Source organism: Cornus florida, unplaced genomic scaffold (assembly GCF_030987335.1).
Source record: "Cornus florida cultivar Cherokee Brave unplaced genomic scaffold, ASM3098733v1 CherokeeBrave_3.0.0_Hap2_Chr04, whole genome shotgun sequence".
In the NCBI taxonomy this organism is placed as follows: Eukaryota; Viridiplantae; Streptophyta; class Magnoliopsida; order Cornales; family Cornaceae; genus Cornus; species Cornus florida.
The window spans coordinates 56,462,500-56,490,169 of record NW_026775574.1 but is presented as its reverse complement, the minus strand read 5'-3'; the positions used below and the strand labels follow the sequence as shown (position 1 = coordinate 56,490,169).

At 36.1% G+C, this 27,670-nt stretch overlaps 2 protein-coding genes and 1 pseudogene across 3 annotated transcripts in view; all 3 read right to left on the bottom strand.

Moving 5' to 3' along the window:
- Positions 1 to 8,283: 8,283 nt before the first annotated feature.
- LOC132304997 (uncharacterized) lies at positions 8,284 to 9,169 on the bottom strand (annotated as a pseudogene).
- A 1,971-nt stretch (positions 9,170 to 11,140) lies between these two features.
- Positions 11,141 to 13,043, bottom strand: LOC132304996 (LRR receptor-like serine/threonine-protein kinase EFR). Its single transcript, XM_059802686.1, has 3 exons — positions 11,961 to 13,043; positions 11,669 to 11,885; positions 11,141 to 11,508 (listed from the first exon to the last, which is right to left on the bottom strand). Exons 1-3 carry the CDS (start codon positions 13,041 to 13,043, stop codon positions 11,141 to 11,143), a joined length of 1,668 nt encoding a protein of 555 aa, XP_059658669.1.
- Positions 13,044 to 13,750: 707 nt separating this feature from the next.
- Positions 13,751 to 27,670, bottom strand: part of LOC132303289 (LRR receptor-like serine/threonine-protein kinase RGI5) — a 32,131-nt gene continuing 18,211 nt past the window's right edge. The window contains exon 3 of one of the 2 annotated variants that reach the window (XM_059800498.1): positions 13,751 to 14,210. In XM_059800498.1, the coding sequence (XP_059656481.1) occupies positions 13,873 to 14,210 (338 nt within the window). In that variant the 3' untranslated portion in view covers positions 13,751 to 13,872. Of the gene's footprint in view, positions 14,211 to 25,017; positions 25,875 to 27,670 lie in introns of those variants that run through there. The other variant, XM_059800500.1, reaches the window with a different exon arrangement.

The window sequence follows — 27,670 nt, the reverse complement described above, 5'->3', positions numbered from 1 at the left end:
ATGATGAGTGTTTGGAAATCCAGAAGTCTACAAAACTTGCTTTTAGATCTACTTGTGCAAGTGTAATAAACTCCAAATTCCTATATTGTCCATTATCTAACTCTTTTTTCCTAAAAAAAAAAAACCCCTTTCTTCACCTTTCCAAATACACCACCACCACCACCACCAGGGCGGACCAATTAGGGGGCATGTGCCTCTTGCCCTTGCTTCAACCTACTATTCGTAGGTACATATATTTTTGGTATATACATATACTTATATAGTAATTTTAAATAATATCCCCTTAAAATTTTCAAATTCCCTTAATTTCCTTTTTTTTATTTAAAAAAAGTTATATATATATTCTTTTTCGAGAACACCAAATATTTTTCATTTTCTAATTTTTGTTTCCTTTTTTTAATGTAAATGTTACAAACTAATATGCACATGGGATGACGTCACTAGGGGCGATTTCACCCTAATAGGGGCGATTTGAGGGCGATCGTGGTTTCTTCGTCTAAGATGAAATGTTTTTATAGAAATTGTAAGGATACCAAGAATTACACTCAGAGGGGATGTGAAGTCGGCAACTCCTCATCGAGGGCCGTCACTGTACATCGATGGGGACTCCGTCGGAGAGAGAAAAACGTTATCTCATCTTGTTTGGTTGGCCATTTCGACAAGGAAGTTGGGGCGTGCGATCGGATTGAAGAATGGGCAGCTCGGGCATGGAATACGTCTTGTGGGGTGGAAGTTCCTCCCTTATCCGATTCACTTCTTCTATTCAGGTTCCCCTCTCAGTTAGAGGCTCAACGGGAGCTGAAGGAGGGCCGGCGACAATGGGGTTCTGCAACCTTGCGGATCGATGTGTGGTCTTTCACAGTTGGTTGTTGTGGGGTTCTCAGAGATAAAGGCCTTAAACAGATCTGGTTGTTTGGTCTTCCTCTTCATCTATGGTGCGACGCCTTATTTGTCGAAGTGGGGGAGTTGTGTGGCGGATTTTTGGACGCAGTTGCTGACGAGACGAGGGATGCCGAGAGTGTTCAAATTACAATAAAAATTGGACCAGCTTGTCCGCCGTTTGTGTTTATTAACGATAACACTTTCTGTTATATGGTTGCGATCTGGGAAGAAGTTTTGCAGAAGTTGGTTCCTTCGACGGAGAGCCTTGAAGGTAGCTACGGGTCACATCTTATGACAGAAGCAAAATGGAACATGTTTCTCAACAAAGGGGAAGAAGGGGTGTTGCAAATCTGGCAATGAATGAAGGACAGAGAAATACAAAGAGCGGTGAAGTACGTGGGAGGAAGATCAAGTGGTAGACACGCCCCGGTTTTGCGCGTTGATGCTGACAAACATAATGATGCACGTGGCGGTCGATCAGGCTTTAATCCAAATTCCTCTTTATCCTTATCTTTAAGAGTTGGTAAAGAGACTGAGATGGGCCGCAACTTCGATTGGGCTAAGGTTGATATGGGCCGTAAGGTGGTAGGCTAGGCTAAGGGCGAGGCTTTAAGACAACATAGGCCTGTTAAATACAGACTTATTAAGCCCAAGCCAAATATGACCTTGGTTAGATTTGGGCCTTGGACAGTCCGCACCAAACGAAGGGTTATGAAAAAAGGACCCAACTCCTTATCCATTTCTTTCTTTAACCCAAAATCATTACTAAGGCCAGGCTTAAAAGGACAAGCCCAAGCTCAGGTTCAGGCCCAATCCTCTTCTTCACAGCGTGGTAAACCTCGCTGGTCGTTGACAGAGAAAGCAAAGCGGAAATCGACGATTGCATCAGCCGGTCACCAGAGCTTTAGATGGACTCGTAATGAAAAAATGAAGTGGGTAGCATGCTCTACTACCTCTGATCTTCCAGGTTTGAATTCTGTTGCTTTTTCTCAGAATTCTTTCTCTTCTCCTTCTTCATCTGAGGTGTCAAGAAGTGGTGGTAGTGGTGCGGAAGAGTGTACAGATCAAACAGAGGGACTACTATGGAGACATTGTTCCACGGATGGAAGAGTCACTGCCTTCAAAGAACTTGTTTGACAATGGCGATTGCCTAATGGAGTGACCGTATGTGTGGGAAAGGACCTGTTTTTCAAGCTAACAGATGATTTAGCTGTGTCTTTGCTTCATGAACTTAGGTTTTTTGTTGCTCTGAAAGGCCTGAATTGTTCACCCCTAGAAACTGAAGCGAATAATGTTCTTGAATTAATGACGACTGTCACAGATGAGTCTGGAACAGAGATGGATTCACAGTTGAATGCATTTGGAAATAGTAAAGAGAGTGAAAGGGAAGAGTATGATGTTCAGATTCCTTCTCAACAGATTTGTCCTCATGGTTTTTACTCTTAGATGGAAATGGATCATTCTGATGTAGATATAATGGAACCCCTGGCAGTCGTGCACCCTGATTATTTAGGAATAACTGATGATTTGGGTATGAACTGGGTGAATGATAATTTTGAAATGGTTAGTGAAGCTTTGGGTGTTTCTTTGGAGGGTGATGATGACCGAACTCAGTCCATTCTTCATGCTATTGTGACAAGAAACGATATTAGGTTTCTTAAGGAGAGCTGGGAGGTGGTACGTAGTAAGGTGATGGGCACATTTCAGGTTTTTCAGGTGGTATGTAGAAGGTGATGGGTACATTTCAGGTTTTTCATTCTCATGGCATATTTGAGAAATCATTGAATGCATCTTTATTGCCCTTATTACTAAGAAGGGCGATGCCTATGATATTAAGGACTTTAGGTCAATCAGCTTAGTGGGATGCATGTACAAGCTTATTGCCAAAGTTCTCATTCTTAGAATGCGGAATGTTTTTGGCGGAATTATTTCAGAGTCACAAAATGCTTTTGTTGGGGGAAGGCAGATCTTAGATTCCGTTCTTATTGCAGGGGAGTGTGTTGACTCTAGATTGAAGAGTGGTGTTCCTGGCATCTTATGCAAACTCGATATTGAGAAAGCCTATGATCACGTTAATTGAAAGTTTCTTCTCTAATTGCTTCGGAGGATGGGGTTCGGAGATAGGTGGATTAAATTGATTGAAACTTGTATCTCGTCCGTTATGTTCTCGATTCTAGTGAACTAATCTCCCGCTGGTTTTTTGTGAGTTCGCGCGGTTTGAGACAAGGAGATCCCTTATCGTTTTTTTTATTCCTTATTGTCATGGAGGGATTGAGCAGATTAATGAAATGAGCTGAGGACCTGGGTTTTATCAGGGGTTCAGAGTTGGTAGAGATGCTGCCAATCAGATTGAGATTTCCCATTTGTTGTTCGCGGACGATACCTTGGTTTTTTGTGATGTTGATGTTTTCCAACTCAGATACTTAAGGTGTATACTTGCTTGTTTTCAAGTGGTGTCTGGACTAAAAATTAATATTGGAAAGAATGTGCTTGTCCCAGTGGGGAATGTTCTAAATATTTCCTCCTTAGTTGCAGTTCTTGGGTGTGGAGTATGCGCTTTTTCACTTCCTTATTTGGGACTACCTTTGGGAGTTTCCTCTAGGAGAGTGGGAAGTTGGGATCCAGTGATTAACAGGTATGAAAAAAGATTGGCAGGATGGAAAAATAGTATCGCTCGAAGGGGGGAAGGTCACTTTTATTAAGAGTACTCTTTCGTCCCTTCCCACTTATTTTTTTTTGATCTCTATTTCAATTTCCATGCTCTGTCGCTGTGCAAATTGAAAAAATTCAGCGTGACTTTCTTTGGGGTGGAAGAGGAGAGGAGTTCGAGTATCATCTTGTTAATTGGGAACAAGTTTGAAAACCTTTGAAATTTGGCAGTTTAGGCATTCGGAAGCTGGTCCCCTTCAACAGAGCTTTACTGGGTAAGTGGTTATGGAGGTTTGGTAAAGAGCGTCATCATCAGTGGAGAAGAGTTGTCTCGTGTCGATTTGGGGAGGAGAGTGGGGGTTAGTCCTCTTGTCTTGTCTTTGTCACGGGATGCGGTGGCGTGTGGAAATTTATTCGGAAGGGTTAGGACGTGTTTTCCACCCACATTAGATTCAAAGCGTGTAATGGTAGGCACGTTCGTTTTTGGGAAGACTTGTGGTGTGGAGATTAGCTGCTGTCTCTTTCCTTTCCTCGCCTCTTCAGCATTGCCGAAAACAAGCATGCTTACGTAGCTGATTGTTATCATCTTGATAACAGTGTGGCTACGTGGGATGTGCGTTTTAGGCGCTCTTTTCAGGATTGTGAGATGACAGAAGTGTGCGCTCTTTTGGATTTGTTATATAGACAGACGGATGTTGGCAGAGGTTGTGATGATATTTTGTGGGTCCCTTCCTCCCATGGTAAATATGGAGTACGATTCATGTTCTTATGTTTGTCCAACTTCGTTGGCCAAGATTTCCTATGGAAGTCTATTTGGCGTGCTAAAGCTTCTCTTAGAGTTATTTTTTTTTTGTTTGGACTGCCACCTGGGGAAAGATTTTGACTTTGGATAATTTGAGAAAGAGAGCTAATACCATTGTGAACTGGTGTTGCTTATGCAAAATAAATGGTGAGTCCGTGGATCACATTCTTATGCATTGTCTTGTGGCGTTTGATTGTTGGGTTCTTATCTTCAGTATTTTTGGTGTTCAGTGGGTGATGTCTAAGCACTATTTTTAATTAATAAATGCATAGAGAAGATGCCCAGTAAATGGTCATGCGCGTGATTTTTGGAAGATTGTCCCACATTGTGTTTGGTGGTGTATCTGGAAAGAGAAACAACAGAAATTTTAAGGGAAAAGAATCGACTATAGCTAATTTAAAATCTCTTATTCTCTGTTCTCTTTTCTGTTATGTAAGAGGTAGTAGCGCTTGCTCTTCGATTGCTGATTTTTTTGACCTTTTGGACTCTATTGGTTCTTAGGGTTTTCGTTCTTGTGTATTAGGGACGTGTTCCCCTTTTGAACGTTTTCTAATATATTTTACTTATCAAAAAAAAAAAAAATTTGCTTCCTTTTTCAATTTTTTTTTTTTTTTTTTTCACTTATGTATAATTATGTATTGTTCCATTTTTTTCACTTCTTTCTTTTTTATTCTTATATTTGTAAGTATATATATTTTTTACGATACTTATTTAGCATATTTTTTTACAACTATTTTTTTTTTCTTGTTTGGCTTTTGATTTTAAAAAAAATTATATTTGTCGTATTTATTGATTTTTGTTTTCAATAAGTGCATTGTGTCCCCTCTGAAATAAAATTCTGACTCTGCCCCTGACCACCACCTTCTCCTCAATTGCATCCACCATAGCCAAACCACCACTACCAGTATAGAGAATTTTTATGAGTTTGTTGATGGAGTTTTATGTTTATGAATTAGGCTTGAGAACTAACTGATATCCGCATTGGGCCAAACTTTGGGCAATATGGATTATAATTGTAATTTTCTTTTAGGCTTTATGTTTAGTTTTTTTGGGTTTTAATTTTCTTGTTTGTTTGGATCGGGTTCCTGGGGCATGCCCCTTGTGTGTGCGTATATATATATATATATGTAATTATTTTGAGTTATCTATGCATCACATAATTATCGGGGAAAAAAAAAAAAAATTTGAGAAGGCTTTGACATTGGAATTAAAAATATAATAATAATCCTACTGAGATTCCATGGATGCATGTGCACATAATTTTGCATTCCAATTTAAATTTCTTAAATGCCCCTTATAATTGTACACTGAAGAGGACAAACCCATGGATCAGCTAGGCTCCATTTTAAATAAAGTACTTGAAATGAATGGATTTTTAAGTTCAATTATTTGAGTAATATACCTTGAAAATAGATTTAATGATTTAGATTTAAGTTTTCATGATATGCATTTGACTTGAGAGGATTATATGCATGGACTTTAAATGCAATGTTTTCGATTTTTACCCTTTTTCATTTTTTGGGATTTTTCTGATTTTTTGAGTTTATTTCCTTCTTGTCTCGTTCCGCATACCAGACACCGTGGGGTGTGTCGGGTGTGTTTGAGAGTTGGTTGGGGAACTTCTTTGGGTTCGGGACTCTTGGAAATGCATTGGTTGTCATTTCGGTATTTTTCCATTTTTCAGGCCGGGAGGTTCGGTAGGACCAGCTACCTGGTTTGTGGTGTACAAGGATTGTGTTTTGGATTCTTTGCATCTCATCTACTATTATTTGATGTACAATTACTTGGTTACATGTTTATTTAGTGGTTGTAATTTAGTTATATATATATTTATGATATAATATTATATAGTGAGATTTTACTATGTTATAGGGCCCACTCTTGTAGCATGCCTTTACAAATGACCTTATGGTCATTACTGAACTCCATTCCTTCATCTTTCATTTACGAAATATATCTCTCTCTCATTTTCATTATTATTATTATTATTATTATTATTATTATTATTATTTTTCTCACACAACGTCAAGCTCAGATCTAGGTTGTGTTGTTGGGATTTAAACTTTGCTACTGAAGGCAAAGTCGACGAGCGCGTAGAGGCCTACATTTTGATCAGAGCAAAGTTCATTTTGGCCACTCTTGAAAATTCAAATTTTTGGGGTTTTTGGGGCTGAAATTGGAGTTTTTGCTTGGTTTGATCTTCTAGTGAGGTAGGGGTCTCCCTAATGCACCTAGTTTTGTCTTTTATTTGAGCAATTTCTAATTCCTTTTGTGATATATATATATATATATATATATATATATATATATATTATTGTAAACTTTGATATGAAATTATGGTTTTATGAATGTCTGTAAGTGTTAAAGCATAAATTGGCTAAAATTTGTGTTAAAGGCTTACTTGGTTTTGTTATATGAGAAGTAGTATTAATGTTTAATAGATGGCATGACATTTTGTATATAATTCTATGTTGAGCATGCCTATGAATAATTCTTGTGAATGTTTTCCTTGAAATAATGATGTGAAGAATGTTTTTGTATTATTAAATTTTCAGTGTATATCATGATCTTGATTAATTGCTATACTATGTTTTGTTTAAATTCTTTAAATTGTGAACATCATGTGCACATTATTATTGTTATGATGAGTTGTTGTTAAGGGGTTGTAACATGGTGCATTGTATTGCATGACATGGCATGAAAAAGGGAATTTGAAAAGGGTTTTGAGGAAGGAAGTTTTTTTTTTAAAAGGAAAGGTTTATTAAAAATGGGATTTTTTTTTTTTTTTAAATGAACCTGATTTCGTGAGTCCGGGACTAGCTTGACCTGGAGGGAGCGCGGCTCGGTGTTGGGCGTGAAAAAGTTGATACTAGGCTTGAAACGGTTGCCAGATTTGGAACCGGAGATAGTTGTCATTCTCGCCTTTGTAAAGTCAGTTAGCGGTTTTAGAAAATGGGAAGTTGGGTCGGTAGAGACTAGGCATGGGAAGGGGTGCATTGCATTTCATATCATACATGGCATATCTTTGAAAGGTGTTGTGTTGTTGAAGTAAATATTTGTTTGGAATGCAAATATCATTATATGGATTCCCAAAGCATGTTCCCAGTTTCTTTATTCTCTTATATGTTATGTGGCTCAAGGAAGTCTAAAATTGACACCTTAGGTGACTTCTATTGAGCCTTGTGCTCACTTCTTCTTTTAAACATTTTTTAGGACACGAAAAGAAAGTAACGGACGATGTTCCAGCACTAGCGTAGGCAGGATTATTATTTTTTTTTGATAAGTAGGCGTAGGCAGGATTTTAGAAGTTTATATTGTTACCTCTTGTACCTAAGTCTCATTTTGCATAACTTTATTAAGACATGTACATTTTGTGTATCGTGGACTGTAAATGAAGTCAAGAACCTTGTTTGTATTTGACATAAGTTTCAAATGTCCTACTAATAGCCAATGATGCATGTAATAGTTATGTTTATATATATTTGGAGGTGAATGGGATGATGATGAATGCTTTTGAGTATGGTGTTGATGTTGTAGATTTTGGATTAAGGTTTATTATTTACATTGTGCATTGGAGCATGTTAGTTCAGTTTTAAAGGCTCAAGTGAAGCCATTGCATTTCATATGCATTACAACAGGTTGTAGTAGGACTCTTTTCTGCACATGTCATGTCCGTCGACCGAATTTTTGTACTAGTCGACCGATATCTTTTTGGGTCATTACATTAAATGTGATTCTAATCACCATAGGTTGTAGTCTAGTAATACTTTCTCGCCTTCTAAAGTACAAGGTCAAGAATTTAAATCTCCTTAATAAAACAAAGGGTTAATTACAATGACATCCCCTGAGGTTTGACATATTGACAACCATATATAACTTAATTCTTTTTTTAACAAAGACACCCTTTATGAGAATTTGGATCCAAACAAGCCCTTAAAACATTTGAAAAGACGAGATTGCCCTTAATGTTTAATTCATTTTTATAATAAAATATCAGAACTTATGAAAAGTCAAATTTGCCCTTATACATATACACTATTACATCAGCACCATCTTATATATATATATATATAACCAAGTCCAACAAAAAAGCCTGGCAGCACCATCGCCACCTACCTACCATCCTACACCACCGTAACTTCCACGTTCTCTCCACTTCAACAATCTTACCGCCTCCTTCGGCCTCCACCTATGCCACCGCCTCATCCACATCTGCCGCCGCCATCTTGATTCTTGGAAATCAGGAACTTTGTATTGATCTAATGTTACTTCGGTCAACCACAAGCCTGGAAAAACAGACTGCAACAAGTTTGTAGAATAGATTAGTGAGAAATAAAATCAAAGCAATAATCGAACAATTTGGTGTAGAAATTGAATTGCTGAAATTGATATAAGAATTGATAGTGTTCTTACGTCCAAATTTTTCTGAACTATCTTTGGCCTCTACTTCATTGGTCTTCTCTTCGGCTTCGTTCCTGTCATCGCCAAAAAATCACTCACTATCTCTTCTCAAGAAAGAGAAATTGAAAACCTAGGTCGCTCCAACTACTCTCTCTTCTCTAAACACTGCGCCGTCCTAGCAGCCACCGCCAATCCTCCCATTCGACTCGATTTGGCCTTCGTCATCGGACTCTCGGCTCTTACCGGCGACAGCTTATCATTACTACTCCACGGCTCTTTGCCCCTCAAGATCGCTCCCTTTGAGCTACTGCCGGCGGCGGCAGAATTGTTAGGCTCTTTACAAGCTGCTCTTCGAGTTCTCAAATTCCATGGTCTCGCCGAAGTCGGGAGTTCGAAATCTTTCTCAATTGAAACTTTCTTCTCATCGGCGGTGAGTTAGAAATCAAACATGAGTTTCTCGCGAACGGCTTCGATTCCGATTCCGATTCCGTTATCTTCGCCATCCTACACCTCCCTCACCGGATCTGTCTCATCAGTCCATAGCCACCGACCGAGCTTGCCGTCTCTCTTATCGCCGGTCACAGATCATCCACAGCCAAGCTCTCCACCTTGCTCGCAAGCTCGCCATCGAGTCTCCACGGCCAATGGATGCTTCGACAAAGGCCCGGCACTGCCTCCCCTTTCTCTACCACTATCGCCCCTGTTCGTTCTTTCAAGAAATAATTTTTTTTTTGCCCACAAAATTGAAGAAACACTTTGGATGGGCATAGAGAAAACATTGATTATTACTTATTAAAAAAATAATAATAGTATGCAATAATTCTCACTGAACCCATTTGGTGGCAATGGTGGAAGCGGTGGTGGTGGTTTCTGGGAAAAATTTCTAGGTTTTTAGAGAAGGAGGATAGAGATAAAATTAGGATTAATAAGGGTAATTTTGTCATTTGAAGATTTGGATATTTTAAATCAAAAATTAGTATTTTATTAAAGGGTAATTTAGTCTTTTCTCACCTTTTAAGGGCATGTTTGGATCAAAAATTCTTATAGGGGTGTCTTTGTTAACTTTATCAAACTTAAAGGGGTATCATCGTTCAAAAATAATCTAATTTGTATATAACTGTTATTATAGCAAACCTCAGGAGGTGTCATTGTAATTAACCCTAAAACAAAAAAGTAAAAAAATATATATATATTACTCCCATATTCATAAACAAAAATCATATGACTTTTGTTTTTAATATTCCAATGTCAATTATCATGTTTTCATTCAAGCCCAATGCCCATAATTTCAAATCCATTGATTTGTGCAAAAAGAGGAATTGTCCACTGGACACATTTCCAATGAGATGTATCGCAACATTTTTGTCGTAAAGTGGCAACAAATGAAAATTTTCTATAAAATTTAGGCCACTAGATTTTGTTTTCCTTTGGAAATTCGGTCAAAGTTTTAAAATATAACAAGAACTAAATCACACAATAAAACCTAAAACTACAAGGGTTATTATAAACATGATATGTGATTCGACACTGCATTAATCATTATTTAATCCGTTTTCACATATTTTATTTTATTTTATGATGTTACAAAAGATGAGCAAGTCATAATAAAAAAATATTATGTATAGGTACCATGAAACATAAAAACATACATGATACTAGAAAATATAGAATATAAACGGCGAAACAATACATGATCACTAGATCCCAAAGAGGATTTATTAAATGAACTGACAATCTGATTGACAATTAGGGTGAGTTGGGTAGTCCAGTTGGTAGAAGCACTCCCCGAGACTTGTGGGAGACAGGTTCAACTCACCCAACCAAAAAAAAAAAAAAAAAAGAAGAAGAAGAAGAAAAGAAAAGAAAAAAAAAAAACAATTTGAAAGACAACACCATATATATCCATTTTTTATTTTTATTTTTTTATCTTTTTGGAAATGAAAAATAAACAATATATATGTGTCTCTAAACGTGACCAGCAATCCACCTTGATTTCAATTTGAGGAAACTTCCTTTGTGACGTAGTTCTCATACCATGGAGGAGCTACCAACAATTTTACCTCTCAAAGTAATGCAATATGTTGCCATAAAATTACGCCATCAGCACATTATATCTGATTTTTTGTTTTGTTTTGCTTATTATCCTTGATATAAGCAATCTTGGACAAATGGAAGTTAGAAACTTAATACAAGTGGCACATACTAAGGTAAAATTACAATATATTCCTATGGCTTGGAAGTTAATTGTATAAATTAATTTATTAAAGAAATATTTGGAAGTTAGTTGTATAAATTAATTTATTAAAGAAATATTTGGAAAGAAATACCCTCTTAAGATGAGGTTATGTTCTAAAAATGCCTTACAAAATTATATTCACAATTATAAGTAATATAAAATAGATACCTTCATGTTTCTCGCCTTTCCCCGTCTGCAAGAAACTTTTGTTTGATCCTCTTTAGTGTTACCAGGGCTTCTTCCATATTGATCCTCTCCCGTGGTTGTTCTGCACAGCAATTCAGAGCCAATTGCATGATGGATGATACACACAACACCTTTGCACTGATTTGTCCTTCTTCTGGCATGAGCAAGTTGGGATCTATAACCTGAATTATCGCATTAGGTAGTGACTCGCTTACCCATAGCTTCAAGCTTAAATCTCCAGCAAACATATCATCAGTGGGCTTAATCCTTGTAAACGTCTCCATTAACATAATACCGTAACTGTAAACATCGGACCTTGTGGATACTAGTCCTTCCAATCCATACTCTATGTCTAACATTAGAATTAGTCAAAAGAATTCATATGTAGAAGGATAATAAAACACCAATTAAAAATTATGTTGCGATAAAAGGAAAACTTAAAATACTTATAGGAATAAAAGAAAGAAAACATAAAGTAAGCTTTGAATAAAAAATGAAGTTAAAAGCTTTACCTGGTGCTATACATCCCAAAGTAGCGAGAGTCTTGGTGTGTGCAATACTTTCCCCCTCATCCAAGAACTTTGAAATTCCGAAGTCACTGACATGTGTGACCATATCTTCATCTAGTAGGATATTACTAGGCTTCAAATCACAGTGAACCAATGGTACTGAATAACCATGGTGGAGATAACCCAGTGCACACGCCACATCTATCATTATATCTAATCTCTGAAAGATATTCAAGAAATAGTTATGAGAATACAACCACTTTTCAAGACTCCCATTAGGCATATATTGGAGTACCAAGGCTTTGAAATGTAGGTTGGAGCAACTGCTGATAACTTTGGTGAGATTTCTGTGACGAATGTTGCGCAACATTTCATATTCCGTGTCGAAACTCTTGGATGTAGCTTCTAGTTGCAAATTGAATACCTTGATTGCCAAAATGGTCCCATCTGTAATTATCCCTTTGTAAACAGAACCAGAACTTCCTGTTCCAAACAAATTGCTGTCACTAAAACCATTAGTAGCACGTAGAAGTTCTCGGTATGAAATTCTACCATGTCCTAAAGTGGGTGACAACTCCGTTTCAATTGACTTTCTTTTTCTCTTTTGGCATCTTATTGATACAAATGCGAAGGTCAAGGCAATTAGAACAATTGGCAACAAAATGTAAACAACTAGCAACACTCTTTTTTCCCTTGAACTGTGAAGAGAGATTGAACGACAGGGTGGGACTTGAAATTGCGGGGCACCACATAGTGCTTCATTTGACATGAATGATTGATTTGTGAAATTTGCAAATGGTCCTCCGGTGGGGATTTCTCCGCTTAGCCTATTGAAAGATACATTAAAATATTGAAGATGCAAGAGTGACACCATTGAATTTGGAATTGTTTCTACGAGATTGTTGTAAGATAGATTCAAGTATTGCAAGCTTATCAAGTCTCCAAATGACTGAGGAATAGGTCCTTGTAGTTTATTGTGTGCCAAAGAAAAATAGATTAAGCTTTCCACACCTCCAATTGTGCTAGGGATATCACCTGAAAAGTTATTTACTGATAGATCTATTTTTATTGCAACCTTTAGAGCTCCAATCTCTGAGGGAAGATAGCCACTTAAAGAATTTGAGGACAAGTCCAAATACAAAATATCTTTGAGCCTGAACAAATTTATGGGCACTGTGGAGGTTAATTTGTTGGAATCCAGAAAGAGTTTTCTTAGAGATGTAATATTCCCTAAACAAGTTAGAATTGGACCAAAAAATTCATTTTCATTCAGAGCTAATAAAAACAAGTTGTGTACGTGGCAAAGATCATTTGGAATGGGGCCTTGTATCCTGTTAAATCCAAGATCTAAAACTTGAAGCTTTTGCAACTCTTTCATTGTGGTTGGAGTAGATCCAGTGAAGCCATTGCCACTTAGACTTAAGAAAGCTAAATTGGTCAAGTTACCAATATGGTTAGGAATGCTACCCTTAATTTCACAATAACTTGCATCGATATCTTGAAGTGAAGTGGAAAAATTCCCGATGGAAACTGGAAGGATGCCATTCAAAGGATTGTTATCTATCCACAATATTCTTAAGTGTCTGCAATTTGGCAAGGCAGTGATCAAGCTTAATTCTTAGTTTGGAGATTCGCTGTTGAAATTATTCCCTGCTAGGTTTAGAAATTCAAGTTTTCTCAAGTTACCGAGTGAGTTGGGAATTGAATTACTAAAAGAATTATAAGAAAGTTCTAAAATAGTGAGTTTAGAAAGATTTGAGATAGAGTGAGGGATAATTCCGTTGAGGTGATTTCCACTAAGGTATAATCCTTCAAGATTGGGTAACCTGATACTTGACGGAAGTTTGCCTGAAAGATAATTGTTAACCAATGAAAGTAATCGTAGTTTTGACATGTTGAAAATTGCTTCCGGAATCGAACCTTTTAACCTATTCAAATCTAAACCTAAACAATCCAGATCGTGAAGGTTTCCAATCTCTTTTGGTATTGCACCTGCAAATTAAAATGTATATATTATAACACAAAAACAAGTAAATTATTGGCATATGCAGAATGCAATGATTACCAGTTCTCTTATGTACATTTTAGCAAGTACTACATCTTTCTTTCTGTTGGTGATCTCACATAGTAAAGTTTATGTGAAGATGTTCTAATAAGCTCCCATCAATTGAGAAAAAAGAAAAAAGGAAAAAAAGAGAAGAAGTTATTTAAATTAAGAAAGTTGGATATGCTTGATAATTAAGAGGGTATATACCTGTGAAATTGTTCTCCTCCAGATATAATTGAATCAATGAAGTAGAGTTTCCAATTTCTCTTGGAATACTTCCAGACAGTTCATTTCTGTAAAGATTAAGTATCCGGAGCGTAGGAAGATGCCAGCTCATACCACGCGGGAGACTACCAATGAAGTGATTGCTATAGAGATAAATCTCTTTCAAAGAAGAAATGTTAAAGACAAAAGATGGTATGGTACCAGTGAGGCCAGCTTCCTGAATTGATAGTATCTCCAAATTATGAAGATTTCCCAGTTGTTGTGGAATTTTACCTGCACGGGTATTACAAAATTACCAACAAATTAACCTCTTTTTAAAGTATATTATAGGCTTTCTATTTAAACAAAGCTGTTTTCCAACATAGCATGTAACTTGAGGACACACCCCGCTGCTACAGTTATACATTTATAGTACAACAAAGAACCATTATCATCTTTTATTGAGCAACTTAAGATTGTGATTTAATTCAAATGTCTACAACCAAACATGTGAAACTTAAACACAGCTAATTTGTACATTTATTTAAAACTAAATGATTGCAATGAAACACAACTAATCTCTTCGCAAATCCTACTTTGTGGTTTTTTTTTTTGGGTAAGTAAATCATGGTCTCTATATGTATAGAATCATTTTAATCTAAGATAGGCCTTTCGATCAAAGTTTTAAAAAAGCAACTTTCTTTCGCTTATTGTACGTTCACCTTTTCTGGAAGCCATAAGATTAATTAATCTTTAATATTTTGGTCATGGATGTCCGTCTTTTTTAATCTAACTCTATCACTACATCATGTTCTCGTTGCTTTTATACACTAAACCAAAACTTAATCAGAATGCCCTTTGGAAGAGTGAGTCCACATAAGTTCTAAATTAATCTATCTAGTTCTATAACTGGGTTGCAAATAATCTATTAAAATATATTTCTGGAACAAAATAATTTTTTAGTATAAAGAAAAAATTTTGCTTGCAAATTACTTATTTATATATTTGAATGTATTGAGTTCGGGTTATAAACGGGCGGACACGATTAACCAGTTTACTTAATCATGTCGGGTTAAGGTTGAGAGGTTTAACCCGTGTAACCCGTTTATGACCCGTTTAACTCAACATGTTATAATCGTGAATATAACATATGTAATATGTTACCTGTTTAAGTCCAATTACTATGGATAGTGAAGTCATTTCAACATAAACCTTATTTATGCCTTATGATTTTTCTTCTTATTTTGAATATTTGGGTTAATTGTGACACTTTTTATTTATTTATTATTTCATTAAATATTAAATGTCTCGTTTTGATAAACAGACCATTAAACGGGTTAACACGTTTAATAAACATGTTAGGTTAGTGTTGAGGGTTTTTAACACGATTATTAAAATGGTTTGGTTTGGATTTACCTGTTTAGTATAATACTCTTACATCCGCTGGACACGATTATGACCCACGAACATGAATTGCCATCCCTATCCATATGTAAGCAAGCATGGGCATAGCAAGGGAGAACAAAAAAAGAATTTATCTTCAAGTTGTTTCCGCTAAGATAAAACTCTTTTAGGAAAGTTAAGTTCCCAATCTCTCTTTGTATTTCTCCATTGAATCAGTTTTTTGACAACAAACTATTATTGGCTAAATCAATTCTTTCCAGTGAGGAGATGTTGAAGATGGAGGCTGGTATGGATCCCAGAAGCTGGTTCCACCTAATGTCCAAAATCTTCAGATTAACAAGCTTGCCAATTTCTATAGGAATGTTTCCCATAAAGTCATTAAGAATGAAAATCAGATCGACTTCTAGTCAACACAAACTACCTATCTCCTTAGGGATGTCATGTTCGGAAATATTTATATATAAATAATAAAAATTATTTTTTGGTCTTATGCACTACGTTTTTTAAAATAGGATTGCAATGAGATTATTGATACTTGATGGATTGGGTTATACTTTCCAATTTGGTGGTCTAATTGTGAGTATGATTTTGTATTGTTGGATTGTGATTTTTTGACTTATTTGGTGTGATTTAATTTTAACCATTAATATTATCCAAGTTTCCATGATAGAAACGAAACTAAGGTATCTTTATTTGTTGAGAAGACATCCCATGTTGTTGTTATATATAAGGGTTTTAAAACCCTTATTCATCCCTATCGAAGGATAACTCTCAGAAGGCGGTAAAACACTCTAATGTTTTGTAAGAAATTCTCAAAGGTTATAAGGTTCTTATTTAATAATTGAAAGTACTCGATGGTTTAATCATCAATCAGGTACGAGGCTAAATTCTCTCTTTAATTAATTATAGTATTCTTGATTTCTACATGTGAATTATTTGATTAAAACCCAACAATTGGTATCATAGCCATTGTTAAGGTTAGATTTTTTCTTTTAGAAATCAAGAATAAGAGAATTGAGATATTCAACTTATAAATTGTGTATATAGCTTCGCATCCATCGATGCAAAATTTTGGCAATGGATGTCTATTGATTAGATTCGAATTTAATTGTATGCATGAAGTTTAATCATCAGTCTTGAATCATATAATCATATGAAGTGGTTTGTGTGTGTTTAGAGGAACTGTGTGTTAACTCCAACCATGATTGGTGGCACTTGGATTTGCTCTGCCGGTGCGTTAATGGGTAGTGTGGAGCCTGATAGATACTATACGCCAAGGCCCAACTTATTTGGAGGGTATTTTAGTTATTTTCGCACTTGCTATGTTGCCCTAGTGCGAGGATATCTATTAATACTGAACTCCCTATATCTGTAGCCGTTTTTTGATCATCATAGTGAAATCTCTGCAACCCTTGGATGTAGTCCTGAATTTTGGGTGAACTAAGTAAAATCTGTGTGTTCTTATTGCGTGTGTATGTTTGATCTATTTCTTGTGTTTTCTGTTTAATTTTGCAACAACTGGTATCAGAGCCATTAGGTTCGATTGGGAGTGATGGGTACAGAAAAAAGGAAATATCAAGATCGACAAGTTTAATGGTGCAGATTTCGGGTTATGGAAGATACAAATTGAGGATTATCTGTATCAAAAGAAGTTGTTTCACCCTCCTTCCGGAGAGAAACCAAAAGAGATGAAGGATGATGATTGGGCTCTTCTTGATCGGCTGGCACTAGGGGTCATTCGATTGACACTGTCGCGCAACGTTGCCTTCAACATAGCAAAGGAGACGACAACAACAGGTTTGATGACTGCCTTTTCAAATATGTATGAGAAACCCACTGCGTCTAACAAGGTATATTTGATACGGCGATTATTCAACCTAAGAATGTCAGAGGGCACTTTAGTGATTGACCATCTGAATGAGTTTAACATTGTTACAACTCAGTTAAGCTTTGTAAAGATCGAGTTTGATGATGAGATTAAGGCGCTACTTCTCTTATCATCTTTACTAGAAAGCTAGAACGATACTGTTACAACAGTGAGTAATTCTTCAGGAAAAAGAAAATAGAAGTTTGATGATGTTTAAGACTTGATCCTCAGCGAAGATATTCGCAGAAGGGAAACAGGGGAATCATTTGGATCTATTTTAATACTGAGGGAAGAGGAAGAACTTTTGAAAGATTATACTCGGATCACAGTAAATCTAAATCCAAACATAGAAGCAAGTTGAAAATTAGAACCTGCAGGAACTGTGGAAAGAAGGGGCATTTAAGGTTTAAGTGTCGAGCACCAACGAAAAAGAGCGAAGGAAAATAGGAATCTGTAAACGCCATCAGAGAAGAGATTATTGATGCTCTAATTTTAAGTGTAGATAGTCCAGTTGAGTCTTGGGTTCTAGATTCAGGTGCATCCTTTCACTCTACCTCACATCGTAAAATTATGGAAAACTATGTTAGTGGTGATTTCGGAAAGGTTTATCCGGCTGATGATGAGCCTTGAATATTGTGGGTAAAGGTGATATTAGGATCAGGCAATCTAATAGGGCTGTATGGAAGATTCAGAATGTGAGGCATGTTCCTGGCTTGAAGAGAAGTTTGATCTCTGTGGGACAACATGATAACGATAGGCACGCAGTTAATTTTATAGGTGGCTTGTGGAAAATCACCAAGGGATCCTTGGTCGTGGCTCGTGGAAGCAAAATAGGTACTCTATACATGACAACAAACACCAAGAACGCCATTGTTGTTGCTGATGTTGGCGTAGATTCAAACCTGTGGCATTATAGACTAGGTCATATGAGTGAGAAGGGGATAAAGGTACTTCTGTCGAAAGGAAAACTGCCGGGTATTAAATTAGTTAAAATTGGTTTGTGTGAGGACTGTATCTTTGGGAAATAGAAGAGGGTCAGTTTTTCAAAGGTTGGCAGGACACCTAAGATAGAGAAATTAGAGTTGTTTCATACAGACGTGTGGGGGCCTTCTCCATTTTCATCTCTTAGCGGCTCATTATATTATGTTATATTTATCGATGATTTTATAAGAAAGGTATGGATTTATTTTTTGAAAAATAAATCTGAAGTACATGATACTTTCAAGAAGTGGAAGGCTATGGTGGAGAATGAGACAGGCTTGAAGGTGAAGTGTTTGAGGTTTGATAATGGTGGTAAGTATGAAGACAGAGGTTTCAAAGAGTTCTATGCTGTTAATGGGATCAGAATAGAGAAGACTGTTCATAAAACCCCGCAACAAAATGGGGTTGCAGAACGCATGAATAGAACCTTGAATAAGCGTGCTCAGAATATGAGGATACATGCTGGATTGCCTAAAATGTTTTGGGCTGATGCAGTTAACACTGCAGCATACTTGATCAATTGGGAACATTCTGTTCCTTTGGATGAAGGCTTATCAGAGGAGGCTTGGAGCAAAAAAGAGGTAAATCTTTCTTATCAAAAAGTGTTTAGCTGTGTTTCATATGTACATATAAGTTTTGATGCTAGAAGCAAGCTTGATCCAAAGTTAAAAAAATGTACTTTTATTGGGTATAACACTGATGAGTTTGGTTATCGATTTTGGGATGATCAAAACCGGAAGATAATCAGAAGTAGAGATGTCGTGTTCAATAAGAAAGTAATGTATAAGGATAGGTTAGCATCAGATTCTACTAATGCAAATGCTCATGCTGAAAATGATGAGTTTGTTGAGTTGGAGGAAATCTATGAGGAAGATGTACAGAGGAGAGTTTAGAACAATCCAGAAAATATAGTTCCATAGGTAGAACAGGGCGCACCTATTACTATATTGAGACAGTTCTCCAGAGTCTCCAAACCTTTGTAATGTTTCTCGCCTTCTTTACACTATTTGTTGTTGTCTGATGGTGGTGAACCGGAGAGTTATGATGAAGCAGTGCAGGTTGGTGATTCAACCAAGTCAAAGTCAGCTATGTAGGATGAGATGGACTCACTCATGTCAAATCAGACATAGGAGCTAACTGAACTACCAAAGGCAAGAAGGCTTTATATAACAAGTGGGTTTACAGAATCAAGGAAGAACATGATGGCAATAAGCGTTACAAAGCTAGATTGGTTGTGAAGGGATTTCAGCAAAAGCATGGTGTTGACTACACTGAGATTCTCTCCCCGGTTGTGAAGTTGACTATAATCAGAGCTTAGAATTATGGCTGCATAAAATTTGCATTTACAATAGTTAGATATGAAGACTGCCTTTCTCCATAGTGATTTAGAGGAAGATATCTATATGAGACAACCATAGGGATTCACAGTGCCAGAAAAATAGGGTTTGGTATGCAAGCTGAAAAAGAGCTTGTATGGTTTGAAGCAGGCCCCCAGACAGTGGTATAAGAAGTTTGATGGATTCATGTGCAACAATGGTTTCACGAGATGCTATGCAGATCATTGTTGTTATGTTAAGAGGTTTAACAACAGCTACATTATCTTATTACTGTATGTTGATGATATGTTGGTTGCTCAGTCAAGTCTCGAGGAGATTAAAAATTTGAAGAAACATTTATCTATGCATTTTGCGATGAAAGATTTGGGTGAAGCAAAACAGATTCTTGGCATGAGGATTTACAGAGACAGAGTGGGTGGTCATCTGAAGCTATCACAAACAGAGTATGTTAAAATGGTTCTTAGCAGGTTCAGCATGCAAGATGCAAAACCAGTGAACACCCCATTAGCTAGTCACTTCAGACTAGCTAAGGAACAGTTACCTAAGACAGAAGAAGAACGAGCATACATGGAAAGAGTTCCATATGCCTCAGCTATTGGCCATATAATATATGCCATGGTTTGTACCAAACCGGATATAGCACATGTAGTGGGAGTTATGAGCAGGTATATGAGTAATCCAGGCAAGCATCATTGGGAGGCGGTAAAATGGATCCTTAGATACTTGAAGAGTACCACAGAAACATCACTATATTTTATTGGGAAAGGGGTTGCATTGCATGGTTATGTTGATTCAGACTTGGATGGTGATATGGATAATAAGAAGAGTACTACGGGATATGTGTATAATTTGGGTGGTACAACAGTGAGTTGGGTTTCTCAATTACAGAAGATTGTGGCTCTATCGACTACAGAAGCTGAATATGTTGCAATTACAGAAGCTGAATATGTTGCAATTACAGAAGCTAGCAAGGAGATGATTTGGTTCCAGGGTTTTTTTGGAAGAATTGGGTAAGAAGTAAGAGAATAGTATTTTGTACAGTGATAGTCAGAGTGCTATTCATCTTGCTAAGAATCTAGCGTTCCATTCCAAAACAAAGCATATACATTTGAGGTACCATTTTATATGCTTACACTTAGAGGATAAAGTTTTATCACTTGAGAAGATCCATGGGAGTAAAAATCCAGCAGATGTGTTAACTAAGGCAGTGACAATTGAGAAACTAAAGCTTTATTTAACTTCAGTTGGTGTTCAAGCTTGAGGACAAAGGAGTGAGTTGTTGTGGTGTTTTGTTATGTATGAAGGCATGCGAGAGTTGACAGTTTGATATTTATTAGTCTCCAAGTGGGAGATTGATGGGTAGTGTGGAGCCTGATAGATACTGTACGCCAAGGCCTAACTTATTTGAAGGGTATTTTGGTTATTTTTGTACTTGTTATGTTACCTTAGTGCGAGTATTTATTCATACTGAACTCTCTGTATCTATAGCCGTTTTTTGATCATCATAGTGAAATCTCTTCAACCCTTGGACATAGCCCTGAATTTGGGTGAACCAAATAAAATCTATGTGTTCGTGTTGTGTGTGTGTGTGTTTGATTTATTTCTTGTGTTTTCTATTTAATTTCGCAACACGTTTGCCATTGTCAATATATATAAGTTGGCATGGGACATTGGAATTGGTTTAAATATTCAGGCCATTTATTTGATTGTTACATTATTCTATTATTATGATCAATTAAGAAAACATATAGTTGCTGGATACACATCTCTCATTCGGGAATCATGACCTGGTTAATGGACAAATAATTGAGATGTAAGGTTATTTTATTATATTTATTTCATTAGGTAATTCAAAAGTTTTGAATTACTTTTGAGTGGTATATTAAAATAAAATATTATATTGAGTTTTTTATTACCTTACTGCTTTGTATAATAATATCATGTACATGTGTGAGATGAATCTTTGAATGCCCACTGCCCTTTGTAAGTGATGTGGTTGATTAATTGGTTTTGTCCAGCATGGTTAACAATAAATGAAAAAACAAAGGTGGTGTTCGTTTCTTATTAATTGGGTTGAGGATCACTATACAAAACTTAGTACGTAGTAGAAAAAATTGAAAAATAATAGCATGTTTATTCAATTATTTAAAACAAAGCTCTTATGTGGCATGATTATATATACTTTGCCAAAAGAATATTTTTTTGAGTAACTTTACATTCACCATTTTTAGTTTGTCCATCTTATATGAATATCCAACCTAATTTAGATTATTCAAGAAATAACTTAAATGTGATTTTTTGAATGTTATATTATACCAATAATTTATAGGTAAAGGAAGAAACAATGAATATTCGGTATCTCTGTTATGAGGTATATTTGAGATCTCTGTTATGAGGTATTTATCTTGAATTACATATGCAAGTGATTTTTTAGTTTAATGTGAAGTTGCGTGGTGGTTTAGCCATACTTGTTCAATTTTAAATTGAATGACTTATGGGGTTGGCGTGCCATAAGCGAGTATTATTAATCTGATTTATTTAAAGATTCAAGTTTTAATTGTTTAATTTTAGGTTAAAAAACCTATGAGGCTTGCTTGCCATGAATAAGTAGTATTAACCTAATTGATCTAAAGATTCTAAGTACTTTAAATTATTTATCGGATATATAATATACATGCATCAAATTTTTTGCTATTTTATTTCAATTTAAAGTATAGAAAGAATTAAGATTTTTAAATCTTGATTATGTGCTTGTTATTATATTGTTCACTGTAATTTCTTGATATATATGAGGAGGCTTAATTTTATTTGTGTTAAAGCCATTTATATTACAGTGAAATCAAGCGTTTCATAATATTAGTTTATGTGCATTATAAAGAAATTGTTGAATTTAAATAAATGAAATTTCTGTAGCATAGGTTCTTCCTTGGGGTTTAAGAAGACCGGTAAAGTGACCGTTTCAAATATGGTAGCCAAAATGGGTGATGCCTACCAAAAGGTGACACGCTAACGGAAGTTATTATTTTTTGAAATTGTAAGGCATTCATCTTATTGAGCTTTCACAATGCACTTACCTACATGAGGGCATTTGTTCTGCCAAAAGGTGATCAATATCTTACTGTGGGAGAAATGAGTAGAATATTTGAGAGTGCTTGGATTATAACTAAATAACCCTCTTGCCAAAAAGTAGTGGAAGTGTTTAATAATAATTCAAGCATAATCAAATAGGTCTATGTGCAATTTTGATCGCAGGTTTGGGGGATAAAGTAAAATCTAAAATTATGCCAAAAGGTGATTTTTATATGGCATTTTATCTGTTCCCATAGGGTGGACGGCTTGTGCACATAGTAAAAACACCCTAAGAAATTTGGATTAAGACCCCAAGCACAAATTAAAGTAATAATCCCTAAAGCCGTGACTTAATATTTTATATGTTGTTTATGTGGTGTTATTTAATATAACATTTATTCAAGTTACAGACACTTTCGCATTTGAAAGATGGCTCATAGGGATTGAACCATTGAATGGTTTAAATTATGTTGCCTAGAAGACGGGTTTTAATATTATATTGGGTTTCTTAGACTATGAGTATGTGTTTTTTGAGGAAGAACTCCATATGCCCACTACAGAGTCTTCTTAGGTAGAATTTTTTATTTTTTATTTTTTTTTTTATTTTTTTTTAAAGTGGACTAAAGATAATACCATGCCATTAGGTTAATTTATGCCTATATAGGTGAGACATTCAGTGTGGTATCCTAGTATTTAATATTGCTAACGAGTCTCTTGATTTGATCAAGAAAGAGTTAATAGGCATTAAGAAGCAACAACAATTGTATTATTTGACATGGTTAATGTTAGTCATATATGATGGCAATGGTTCAGTGAGGGAGTGCATCTATAAGATGTGCAAGATGGTTAATGATTTCAGGTAGTATGGAATCATATTTGATTATAAGTTATTAGTCCATATTGTAATCTATTATCAGCTTAGGTTTTTTCAGCTTTTCAAGGTGAATTATAATTCACAAGAAGTTAAAAAGGCATTAACCAGCTACTGCACTTTGTGTGAGTGAAGGGGAGCGAATCAAGGGTGTTAATAAGTTTGCTCATCTTGTCATGATAGCAAGAATAATTTCAAGAAGAAACCAGGCAGTAAGAAAGTGTATAAGGCTAAACAAAATAAAGAAAGGCTTAATACATGAAAAAGACATTGATCATGGAATGATCAATGTTCTTTTTTTAGTTAACCCGGGGTGTTAGGGAGGCCTGAACCCTTAGGGCCCCTTAACAACCTGACTAATCCCTGAGGACCTGAAAGGTGCCTTCCCACCCGCACTGGGTAAGTCATTGCAGGGGTAGCGGAGGGTAGCCACAAAGAATACCCAGCAGGACTCGAACCCCAAACCTTAGGCTTGCTAAGCTCCAAAGTCCAGTAAGTAAACTGATGGGCAATATCTGAAGTGGATTGGAATGATAAATGTTGGTTCTGTAGAAATAAAAGGACATCAAAAGAAAAAATAAATAAATAAAGGCTATTGACCGGTTGCCTTTACAAGGGTTGTGATACCAAGTCAAGCTTGAAGAGTTGTGAATTTAGGAGGTGGCCAAGTTTTACATTTATAGAAAGCCACTACTACCTTTCTCTATATAAAATATAGATAGGGCGAGTAGGGATCGTCCCAAGGGATTTGATGGTGTATCGAATTGTGAAACTATGGTAATTAGGGTTAGTAGGTCGAGTGATCACACAATTGATTGGTTGGTTGATTAAGCTAAATTGAATTCAACTAAATAAAATAATATGAAGTAAACAAGAGAGAGAGAGGTCTTGGGGTGTAGAGATCACCACCAAGCAATACTTTTCTATACTACTAACAAGTGATCAATTGAGGGTAATGGATGTGTTGCAATATGATAAGGGTGTGTGTGCATTAGGTTGATTCAATTGGCAAGGATGAAAAATCAAGCAAGTATTGTCTAAACTTCATGTGAAGAGCACAATATATCTAAACAATAGAGCATATATTGTCTAGACAACATGGGGATAGCATAATAGATCAAAACAAGTCATTAATCCTTCATTAAGCTCACAATCCACATACAACACAATATTAGAGGAATATGCCATTTGGACTCACAAGCATGGAACATCAAACATCAAGAGTAGATTGTCTTCCCATCTAACATTACACTACCACTACACTAAATCTACACTACTAGCATGAAAATAAAGCTATCTAGACTAGGGGAGAGGCACAAACCATCAAGAATAGGCATAAACCATCAAATGAACCAAAATAGCATTCATTAAGCATATCATCTTGATAATCTCTAGATCTATAGCATCAATACACATAGACATGCATCAAAAACACTAAATCTAGGGATAAGCACATGAATATCCTACTCTAGCATACATAGACATATGGATAGAATAGAATAGTCAATTGGAAGCATTAAACCATACAAACCATGAAATAATCAAGATTTATATATACATGAATATCAAGATGTATCATACAGCACTAATCCCTCAATAATACACAAGGTTAGAGTATAGAAAGCATGCTTGGGGCTAACTCTAGCCCCAAGAGGATGTCTAGCCACTCATGGTAGTGATGATCCAACCCTCAAGGGCTAACTCCATTGCTGCTCCTTGTTGGTGAAGATCTCCTCCAATGGTGCTCTAGCTTCCCTCATTCCTCCTCTCCAAGAAAAGCCTCTAAGATCAATTTTCAATGTGTGACAAGAGACTCCCTCAAAAAGTGTATCATATTCCTTATATAGGTAGGTCAAATACACCCCATGATGAGCTGTGGTCGTGCAAGGCATATTCTCCAATCATTGGATGAAGGACGGAATAAATGAGCTGGACTTTAACTTTTTCTCGCTGGAGGAGGTTCGATCGATCGAACCTTAACTTGGATCGATCGAAAATGGGTTCGATCGATCGAACTGCATCTTGGATCGATTGAAGTGGTCTGACTCCTCCGGATAATGACAAGGCTGGGATATTTTCAAGATATTTATGGGGAAAAAGACAAAAGTGGTTGGTAGGCGTACAGCTGTGGATAAGATCAATCATTTGAATAGGACAAAATAGGGTTCGATCGATCGAAGGTGATGTTCGATCGATCAAACTTGGAATTTCAGCAAAGGCCAAGGTTGGATCTATCGAGAAGTACTGTGATCGATCATAGATATTCGATCGATCGAACTCTAAGTTGGATCGATCGAACTTTTCAGCTGCACAACTTGATTCCTTTTTGCTCATTTCTTTCTCCACTTTGCTCCCTCCTTTGGTTTATCTCAGGATTGCTTCAATTAAGCTTTTATTTGGCTGAGTTAGCTCAATTTTGGGATTAGTGCCTAAAAATATAAATAACACGTAATAAGTCTAAAACGGCAAAGTAAGATAGATAAAGGTACTAGAATGCTTAAGCTTAATGGGTTTAAATGCGCACTTTTCAGTGCTCATCAGCTATTATGGTGAAAAAGAAAAAGAAAGCATGAAAGAAAATTGCCATGTTAATATTTGAGCCTAACTTAGTAAAAGTATAGGTATAGATATGGTGGATGGATTCGGGTGTGATCCCACATGTTTCTTGTTTTTCTATAGGCTCGATACTTTCTGAATAAAATTGTGTTTTGGTTAGAGAGGATTCATCTATGTTATGCATAGGATATTGGGGAATGTTTCTCGAAAGAAACTTGAATGCTTGGTCAAGGATGGTATTATTGAACCACTAAACTTTTCAAATTATGATTTATGTGTTGACTGTATCGGTGGGAAGATATAAAAGAAACACAATTTTTGAGGCTAGTCGGTCATTTGGTCTTTTGGACTATATTTATATTGAAATTTGTGGTCCATTTCCTATTGTAGCTCGAGTGCAGTAAAAGGTATTTCGTTGTCTTCATTGATGGGTTCTCAAGGTATGATTATGTACTTATTCCACCAGAAGTCCGAAGCACTTTGTGTAAAATCTACCAGATTAAAGTTAAAAGCAGTTGGTATAATTATTATGGTTTTAAGATCGAACTACGGTGGTGTGTTTTTGTAATATTTCTGATTTTTTCAAATTTTCATTTTTTGGGATTTTTTGATTTTTCAAAATTTATTTATTTATTGCCTCGTTTTACATGTCGGACACTATGAGGTGTGCCGGGTGAGTCCCGAGAGTTAGTTGGGACATTTCTTCGAGTTCAGGACTCTTAGAAATCCATCGTTGGCCATTTCCGCATTTTTCAATTTTTCGGGCCGAGAGGTCCCAGGTGGGACCCATAACCGGGTTTGTTGTGCACGGGGATTATTTTTCAGGGCCATTGCATTTCATACATTATTATTTGATGCATGTTTATGTGGTTATGTATTTTGGTGTGTGGTTGTGATGTGTTTAAAGTATGTATGTATGTATATATATATATATAGGACAAAGGAGATATTTTTTTGAGTCGTGGGACCCGCCATCCTTTTTGGTCATTATAATGACCAAATGGTCATCACCTGACCATTCGTTTCTTCCTTTTTCTCACGCCATTTTCTTTCTTTCCCTCTATATTTTCCTTTTTCTTTTTCTTCTCCACTTCAAGCATAGATCTACACTTTCCTATTCGGATTTTGACTTTGCCACTGAAGGCAAGGTCAACGAGCATGACAAGAGTTTCGACTTGATCAAAGCAAAGTCCCGTTTGGAGCACCTTTGGATTTTCAAAAATTTAGGAAATTTGGGGCTTTTGATCTTCATTTGAGGTAGGGGTTTCCTAAGACTTATTTCTTTGAGCTTTGTGAATTATCGTCTTTAAATTTGATGTATAAGCATGTTTTGGTTATGTTAGATTTTTGAAATATGAGCCTTATATTGTATATATGATTTCTATGTTGTATATGATGTGTATGTCTATGTGTTATTTGACACGTTGTGAATAAGCATGCTTGAGTGAATTTATTTCATGCCTTATATGATTAATGTGCCAGATTCTTGTTATGTAAAAGCATGATATATATCCTGGGAATTTCTTATATGCATGTTATGTTGTTATGGTTGAATGAGATGTAAGAAAATCTATACTTGACATGGCAGGGCAAAAATAGGAAAAGTTGTTTAAAAAAAAAAAAATGATTTGGGAAAGATTTTGAAAAGTGGTTTATAAAAACTTAGGCG